Raw genomic sequence first — 9,583 nt, 5'->3', positions numbered from 1 at the left:
CATACATTTTTTTCTGTACTTTTTATTCGTAACATTTACCACCATCTCAAAATACATCTCTCTGCATTAACTTCCTTAAAATATGTATTACAAAATATTTGAGCTTTCAGTCTATTTAGTAACTTCAGACTATACGCGTTTATAGCTTCAATTCCCTCGATGCTTCAATCTTGACTCTCCGTCGCGAGAATATCAGTTCGTTGATGTAAATTCCTTCTATAAATTCGTCGATATAAAAATTCTTCTTGTAAAAATATTTCTTCTAGTATTAAATATCCATATATTTCATGAGAGCAATGCAATATTCATTGCAATTCTCTGGACGTAATCAATAGATTACTCAAATTTAATCTGATTGCATTGGCCCCATTCGTAGCACCAGTGTTATTTTGCACTCCTCATGCATAAAAATCTTGTTCAATTTCTTATTATCCATCAAATTTGGTCATCGTTTCCTTGATGTCGTTATTCACGTTACTTTCCAATTATCCTTTGTATAAGGTATCTCTCTTCCTCTATCACTGGGAAATTGGAATTGTTGATTACCGTTTTTTTCACAGATGTTCGTCCTCTTTTCATCATATTACTTTTCATTTGATATATATCTTTTCAAATTCAACAATACTAAATATCTAAAGTAGTTGTAGAAGTATAACAATGTATATATATGTATTATATATAAAAATGCAATATAGAAATATTGACTTAGTACGTTATTGCACGTTGAGCTGTGACCTCTTAAACTCAAGAGGTTCTGATTAAAAGCTTATCATTGGCCGAATAAGCTGTGGCTCTAAATATAATTCTCAATATGGCACTTGCAATATCTAATGCATAACATATGGCGTGTTCGTTTAAACATTCGCAACACTTGGTATTATTTTGGTATATATCTCTATTCCTTTCAGGAATATATCCTTGTTTAGATACTCGTCATGATCGTGAAGACGTATCTTTGTCTTGTTCATTGGTGAGAAGCAGAGAGCAGGAATGCCCACCTGTAAAGCAAATATATTCAAAGTTATATTTTATGAAATGTATGTTAAGTATAGTATATTATAAAAATCACGCGTTTATGAATTTATCTCTAATTGACATAATTTATACGCGATTTTTAATTTCAGCAATGCTCTTTTCGTCTTAATGAAAAACACAAATCATTTCTTATATAAAGCGCTGACAATAAAATACTAGTCAAAAGTCAAATCCTTAGTAAAAAAAATATATAAATAATGTAAAAACGCATTAAATATTTGTAAAAATTGTTAGTAAAATTCATTAAAGTAAAATTTCTAAAGCAAATACAAAAAATAAAACACAATGCGTAAATTTACAAATTTCGCAAGAATTAATACATATTTCATAATTACAATAAAATAACAAACTAATAGATATTTCTTTTTCTGGGCACAGCGTACTTAAACATTCAATTTTTATATAAAGAGCAATCTGATGCTCACCCCTCGCACAAAGCGGCTGTCGGTGCCTCCTGGGAAGATACCAATTTCCAAATTTATACCAATTTCATCGCAGACTTTTTTAAAAGCGATCCAGTAAGGGTTAGAATCGTCGAGCTTGGTACTCTCAATTTTGGGATTTTTCTCCTCAAAAGAGTAGGTTACATCTGGACCAGCTTCTTCGCACCAGCGTTTAATAGTAGCCTCAAATTCCTCGTGATCAACGGATGGTGCTAGACGAACATCGAACATAGCGCTGAGCTCGACGGGTACAACATTAGTCTGTACGCCACCCTGTAAACAAGCGCATTTCAGATAAAATCAGCAAATTTCAAACAGGCAGATAAATAAGGAACACAGAGTTCGACAAAAACGTAGAATGAAAAAATAAAATCCTAGCATAACTATAAGGCAAGAAATAACAGTAATAAAGAGATTATATCTCACTATCAATGATATAATCGCAAGTATCATTAGAACATCAAAATACTTACTGTAGAATATAAAATCCCAATGGAACAGACATATAAAGTAAAGAAGTGTCGTATAACGGTTTGAAAATTAAAGCTAGCCTATATATTTGCGTTATCTTCATTACTACGTTAATTCAATGTAAAACATTGTTTCATATGTAACATTCCTACAGAAATTCAGTATAAAAATAAATGAAAGAAAAGAGACAAGTCTGTTTTCTGTTCCTGTACTGGACTGTACTAGAACTTTCTTTCTCGCTTTTGTCAGATATCAAACATATATACATATTTCACTTCAAGTGTGTATACACAGAGTGTGTATACTGTTCAGGTATAGAAAACAGACCAGAATAACTCAGTGATTTTATTCGTGATGTTTAAATATAGACGATACTTTCGAAAACTCGTTTAAATGCTACATATAAACGGGTTGATGTCAGTTGATATTTCTTAGATGGTAAAAACCATAGACATATATTTTAACAAAAACAATATATTCGCATGATACCTACCCAAATTTTTGTAAGATTGACAGATGTCACGTCGCCAAGAGTAGTTGCCAATTTCGTAGGATCTGTGAGTTTTGCTTTCTGCGAGGCTCTAAAGTCCATAAAGCGGTCGATTACGACTCTCAATTTTTCCCCAGCCGTGTTGTCCATCATGATCGACCCGTGACCGGGAGTGCCCGCGCACTTAATTTCAATATGCCAGATCGACCTCTCTCCGTAGAACATGTAGAAGGTCTCGAACGGGCCTGCCACACCTTCGTCCAACGCGAAACCGACGTTTAGAGCTTTGAAGTCTGCAGTGTGCACAAATTCTTTCATTCCGAGAACACCTCCGATCTCCTCATCCGGAACGAAAGAGAGGTGGATGGTGCGTTGACAGCGTTGTCCATTCTGTTTCAGTCTGCGGACAGCCTCCAAATATTGTATTCCCACGCACTTCATGTCCTGAGCGCCACGAGCGTAGATGTTGCCTTCCTCGTCCATGTGTGCGCTGAACGGTGGATAGGTCCATTTGTCCTAAATCAGTTATAGATATATAGTTATGATTAATATTAGAAATTATATTAATATTAGCTAGTTGATCGTGTATGCGAATAGTAACACACCCAACATACAATATACATTCGCAACATCTTTACCATAAGATAAAGCACTTACTTCGAAAACAGGCACCACATCCATGTGACTGTTTAACAGAATCGACGGTTTCGTCGGTTGCGTCCCCACCCATGTCAGAACTACAATCGGTTTCTTGGGATATACGTGATAGACTTTGATCGGCAAGTCAAGGGACTGCGCTTGTCTGGTTAAGAATGCCACGCAGTCATCTGAAATAAAAGGCACAGTAAGTCAGAAGGTATTACGCATGGTTCTATATGTATACAAATGTAGACTTTTAATCCAGAAATCATAAGAATTTTTTGGAACTCTTATAACAATTAATTGTAAAATAAATATAATTACTATGTATATTTAAAAGCTAATCGGTATATGAATTCTGTTTAATATTTAAGCTCTAATTCTGTCTGTCTACAAACGGATGACCTAAAGGCGATTATTGAGCGAGCAGGACTTTTAAATTGCTGCGTAGGTTTAATGTTTGTTCGTTCCGCGGGTGACCTTTCTCGTTAGATTATAAAGTAAGGTGACACCAGTGTTACATAATGATAATGATTTACATCGCGTTAATTTCCTTGGAGATAACAGATCAGCAATCGCAATGAGAGGCGAGATACTTGGGACGGTAATTGGCTCTATTATCAATTGTAGGCTCTTATCTATTTTATCAAGGGTTGGGGGGAGGGATCTTGTTATTTTCAATCATGTGAATGTTATCACAAAATATATAGCCAGTCGTAAATGTGTCGGGACGCGACACATCCGCAAGTCACGCCGCTATCGCGCGCAGGTACAACGAACACGAAGTCTCGTCGGCCGATTACGTAACCGGCTTCCGCACCTTCTCCGTCGGTCGTCGATTCGCGATTCGGGGTTGCCGCTGCCCGTCGAACCGGCGGGATCGTTTTCAAGAATCGGACGACGGAAGCGGAAGATGCCGGGCCGAGAGCAGAGACCCATCGGATCTGGGTCACGCCGTGACGCCCGTCGCGCAGCCACGACGTCGTCGTCCGATCGACGGGAGGGCACCCGGGGCCGGTCCCGAGGACATCGCGGAACGACCCGGCGGGGTCGGCGAGGCGCCGCGACCGGACGTAGGGGCTTAAAAATAGAAATAACATCGCGCGCGCAGGGTGGGGCAACGCAATGGCTGGATAGCGTCACCGACGCTATCCCCAATTCGTCACCTCTCGCGAGGCGTCCTCGCCTCACCGGCGTCGCGGAGCCTCGTCGGCCCCGATTCCCACGGGGCGACGCCGTCCGATCGCGGGCCCTCGTTTTCCCCGTGGCCGGGGTTCCCTCCCTCGTGGCCGATGAATCGAGCAATTTACCTAACGAGGAAACGCGTCGTTGAGCGGCGTGCTTGGCGACCCCATTCGCGGACGTGGCCGGTCGGCGTGGGTCCCGTGGCTCTTTTCTTTCCCATCTTCTCTATACCGAGGACACTGGTCTCGCGCTTTCTCCCGTCCACCGAGCTTTCCTCGCAATTTCCCGTCTCTCGACCGAACGCGACACGACACGCGTCGCGAAACTTCCATCCGCTTTCGCCGCCGGACGCTTTTAGACGCGCGTCGCAGAGATCTCTCTCTCTCTCTCTTTCTCTCTCTCCTCCACTCCCCCACGCTCTCGTCCGCCGCGTTTAATCCGTTTTACCGAAAATTCCACGGAATTTCGCCCCTCCCGCGATAGCTCACCGTAGTTGATGTCCGGCTGCACCGACGGTATCCGCAGGTACTCGCGGAAATTCTCCACAGCTGTTTCGTTCAGCTCGGCCTGCGACATCGCGCTCCACGGTTCGTCCGTCCGCTCGTGCCTGTGCGATGTGCCTCACGTCGTCTCCTGGTGTCGTGACTCTCTGGGATCTGACGCGGCCTCTTAAAGCCCGTCCGTCCGCCGATAACGCTGATAAGACGGCGGGCGCCGCGTCCTGACGCACGTCCGCGGGAGATTGTCGGGGAAGGACGACTGTACCGTCAGCGGACGGCGGCGTCGCGGAGCGAGGGCCCGGAGTGTGCCGCCGCGGCCGGAATGCCGCGCGCCGCGCGACTCGCCCAATTGCCGCCGGTTACCGGCGTTGACGTCACGGCGACGCTGCTCGAATCGAATAGCGCGGTTAGTAACAGGCTCCCATGCGCACGCCACGGCACCGCGTCTACGGCGTCTACGCCACGTCGCGTCGCGTCGCGCCGCTCCGCGCCGTCGGCCGCGCTGGCGTTTGAAATCGCGTCTGCTGATCGCGTCGCGTTACCGAAAGGGGACATCACCTGGCCGATCGTTCCTCGTGGATTCTCCACCTCCACGCGTTTTTCGACGCTGTTCGCCCGAGATCGTCACCGAAATGTCAGCACGCAACGAATATTGCGTTTTTTATCCCATTTCAAACGTGAGTTTTCCAAAAAATTCCGATGCAAACAAAGACGTATCGAGGAAACTTCCGATTATGCCTGTTTTTTGCAAAAAGAGAGACTGCAGCCCCCCTCTTGCATCTATAATCGCTCAAAAACCGTAACTGGATTTCGGTAAGAATCGTCAATTTAGATCAGTTTTCAAAAACATATGATTGTTGAATTTTTCTTTTAAAGGAGAAACTTTTTCTCAAAAATCCTTCAAAAGAAAAAGTGATACTTAATTATGTCGTATAATTTGTGACATAATAAGTATTACTTTTTCTTTTGAAGGACTTTTGAGAAAAAATGTTTGCTTTAAAAGAAAAATTCAACAATCATTGTACGTATGACACGTATCTATTATTGAAGTGCTGAAATAAAATTTTGTATCGTATGTTGAAAGTTATTTAAAAAATGGAGAAAAATGCGATATCGTAAAAATAATAAATTTGATAATAAAATTGAAAAGAATTTGTAATCTTGAGCAAGAGATATATATATGTACTACTACGACGAATTGTGGTAAACAATCCTATCGCAGCTAATGAGATGATAATTCATCAGATACAGGATTACTTTATATTGGTGAAAAGTCAAAATAAACAGATAAGGTTTTATCTACGACGGCAAGCGGCAAACAAGTGTTATTAATAGCGTACGTATTATGGTAATATACGATACTATGCTAATTTTCATTTGCAATTAAGACACTTCTATTTGTTCGCACTCGAGAGGAACGACAGCTATTCGGTCGTGGAAAAGAACCGCGGATATTTTTTATCGTATGACAAATAAGGCAAGGGCTTTTATAAACAGGGGTCGGTCGTATTTAATAAAACATTATTTAAAATATTTATTTTAAATAAGAAAAAGTAAAAGAATTATTTAGTACTTATTATTCTAAATAATTTCTTCTAATCTATTTCTTATTTAATATTTTTAATATGTTTTTGGAATCAATTTTATATTTGTTATCTTAAATAAATTGTATCAGTTATTTTACCGACTCCTGATTATAATCAATTAACAACTCGTAAAATATAATATACATACTTCCATTTATTAAATTTGTTTCACGTATGCCTAAATATGAACTCTTGTATACATTATATAAACACATAATAATATATCGTGTGTGTAGAGTCAAAGTACTAATTGTTACATTTATTATAATAAATATCATGGATTGTAAATTATTATACAATGTAATAGATATAATAATTGTATCATGGCTACAACTATAGATATATAGGTACATATTCTTAGTGAATAGCAAATAAAAAATTATATTATCTCAGTCTGTTGTAATAATAACAACAGAGTGCATACATCAATTATTATATTATATTAATATTCTATTCGCATATACATTATATATAGTATTATGTAAAGATTGAATGTATATGCGAATACAATTTTAATATAATATAATAACTGATGTGCACTCTGCTGTTATTATTACAACAGACTGAGATAATATAATTTTTTATTTGCTATTCACTGAGAATATGTATATGTCTAGTTGTAGCCATGATACAATTATTATATACCTATTACATTGTATGATAATTTACAATCCATGTTATCTATTATAACAAATGTAACAAGTATTTCGACATAAAACTCTACACATGATATATTATTATATGTCCATAATATGTACAAGAGCTCATATTTAGGCATACGTGAAACAAATTTAATAAATGGAAGTACATTTTATATAATTTATATATAATTGAAGTATAATATAATACTATAGAAAGATTGAATGCATATGCGAATATAATAATATAATAACTGATGTGCGTTCTGCTGTTATTATTACAACAAACGATTTCTAACGAGTTGTTTTATACTATCGGATAATTTAATAACAAAATTGCGAATTTACTCCTTTACGTCAGAATATATATCTTTCCAAACAAATCCATCCCTTCCCAAACGATAATAAAAATTTAAAATAGTTATAATATGAATATATACCTATATATATGCAACACAAATATACATATCAATTTAGTATATTTATATTGTACATTAACAGCGATCTCTTAAACTAAAGAGATATTTAGAGCTACTGACAGCTTGCTCGGCTATTTTATTCAATGATAAGCTCATCTGATTAATAAACTTATTATTGATAGATGAATTCATTAATAAGCTCATCTGATTAATAAGCTTATTGTTGATAGAATAGCCGAGCGAGCTATCAATAGCTCTAAAAATCTAAATATCCGATCATACATGAGATACTTATCATATTAGTGGAATATAATATTATTAGTGAAATATGGCATGTTTGTTTTAAACATTTGCAACAGACGGTATTATTTTGGTATATATCTCTATTCCTTTCAAGAATATATCTTTGTTTAGATATTCATTGTGATCATGAAGAGCTATCTTCGTGTTGTACATTGGTGAAAAGCAAAGAGTAGGAATGTCCACCTGTGAAGTAAATATTTAAAAAGTTACATTTTATGAAATGAATAATAATTACAGTAGGTGCATTAAAAAATATATTAATATCTAACGATCTAGATTTTTCAAAATTAACGTAATGTTATAATTCAAACGCGATATTTAATTTATTAGCAATGTTTTTCGTTTTAATGAGTCATATCTCACTTTAATGTGAGACTGCTAGTAAACTGCTATCTTTAGGCAAAAGTCTAAACATACATACATAAAAAAATCTATAAAAATTGATTGTAAAATTCTTTAAATATATTCAAGTTTCCGAAACAAATATAAAACAAAACGCAATATGTTATAAGTTTTGCAAATAAATTTTGCACGAATTAATATGCATTAATTACCTCTCGTAAAAAACGACTGTCTGCGCTTCCTGGGAGAACACCAATTTCCAAATTGACACCAATTTCATCACAGGTCTTTTTAAAAGCAATCCAATATGGATTCGAATTATCGAGCTTGGTGGCCTTACTTTTAGGATTCTTCTGTTTGAAGGAGTAGGTTACATCTGGACCTGCTTCCTCGCACCAGCGTTTGATAGTAGCCTCCAATTCTTCATGATCAACGGAAGATGTTGGACGAATATCGAATATAGCGCTGAGCTCGTTAGGTATAATGTTAGTCTGTAAGCCACCCTGTAAATGAATTGTTAAAATCAACAAATAGATAAATAAAACACACAGAGCTTGACAAAAATGTAGAATGACAAAATAAAGTCCTAATAAAATTATGAGGTAAAAAATAATGGTTATAAAGTAGGAGATTGTATCTTATTGTGTCAACGATAATCACAAATATTATTGAAATACGTACTGTGGAAATCTCAATGGAATAGATATTAAAAAACACATATAAAGTAAACAAGTGTCATATAACTTGAAAATTAAAGCTAATCAATATATTTGCGTTTTCTTCATTAGTACGCTAAACAGTATAAAATCTTAGGTAACATTTGACATTCTTATACGTATGTGTTCAGTATAAAAGTAAAATGAAAGAAAAGAGAAAAAATAACTCAATGATTTTATCCGTGATTTTTAAATATAAACAAGTTGATACTTTTCATGTCTCTGAAACATTTTTTAACAAACACAATATATTTGCGTGATACCTACCCAAATTTTCGTAAGATTCACAGTTGTCACCTGACCAAGAGAAAACCAGGATTTCGTAGAATCCATTTTCGCTTTCTCGGAGGCTCTAAAGTCCATGAAACGCTCGATTATGATTCTCAATTTTTCTCCAGCCGTGTTGTCCGGTAGGAACGATCCATGACCGGGATTGCCCGCGCACTTTATTTCGACGTGCCAAGACGGTTTGTCTGTATAGAACGCGTACATGCTTTCGTACGGACAGGCAAAACCTTCGTCCAACGCGAAACCGACATTCAGGGCTTTGAAGTCAGCAGTGTGCACAAAGTCTTTCATTCCGAAAACACTGCCGATCTCCTCATCCGGGACGAAAGAGAGGTGAATAGTACGTTGGCAGCGTTGTCTGTTCAGTTTCAATCTACGGATCGCCTCCAAGAACTGTATTCCCACGCACTTCATGTCCTGAGCGCCGCGAGCGTAGATGTTGCCTTCCTCGTCCATATGTGCGCTGAACGGCGGATAGATCCATTCGTCCTAGATCAGTTATACGATTAATATTAGGAGTCAGCAAGT

General features: G+C 37.7%; 2 protein-coding genes across 2 annotated transcripts in view; both read right to left on the bottom strand.

Annotated features, from left to right (window-relative positions):
• Positions 1-6: 6 nt before the first annotated feature.
• On the bottom strand, positions 7-5,029 carry LOC105448786 (aminoacylase-1-like). Its single transcript, XM_011687552.1, has 5 exons — positions 4,752-5,029; positions 3,097-3,266; positions 2,443-2,955; positions 1,461-1,751; positions 7-998 (listed from the first exon to the last, which is right to left on the bottom strand). Exons 1-5 carry the CDS (start codon positions 4,837-4,839, stop codon positions 855-857), a joined length of 1,206 nt encoding a protein of 401 aa, XP_011685854.1. The 5' UTR covers positions 4,840-5,029; the 3' UTR covers positions 7-854.
• A 2,218-nt stretch (positions 5,030-7,247) lies between these two features.
• Positions 7,248-9,583, bottom strand: part of LOC105449100 (aminoacylase-1) — a 9,778-nt gene continuing 7,442 nt past the window's right edge. Inside the window, exons 3-5 of the mRNA XM_011688098.1 lie at positions 9,035-9,544; positions 8,264-8,554; positions 7,248-7,892 (exon numbers count right to left, since the gene is read on the bottom strand). Coding sequence (XP_011686400.1) covers positions 7,749-7,892; positions 8,264-8,554; positions 9,035-9,544 — 945 coding nt within the window. The 3' untranslated portion in view covers positions 7,248-7,748. The remainder of the gene's footprint in view (positions 7,893-8,263; positions 8,555-9,034; positions 9,545-9,583) is intronic.

Source organism: Wasmannia auropunctata, unplaced genomic scaffold, assembly GCF_000956235.1.
Source record: "Wasmannia auropunctata unplaced genomic scaffold, wasmannia.A_1.0 LD336078.1, whole genome shotgun sequence".
In the NCBI taxonomy this organism is placed as follows: domain Eukaryota; kingdom Metazoa; phylum Arthropoda; class Insecta; order Hymenoptera; family Formicidae; genus Wasmannia; species Wasmannia auropunctata.
This window is presented reverse-complemented; position numbering and strand designations above follow the sequence as displayed.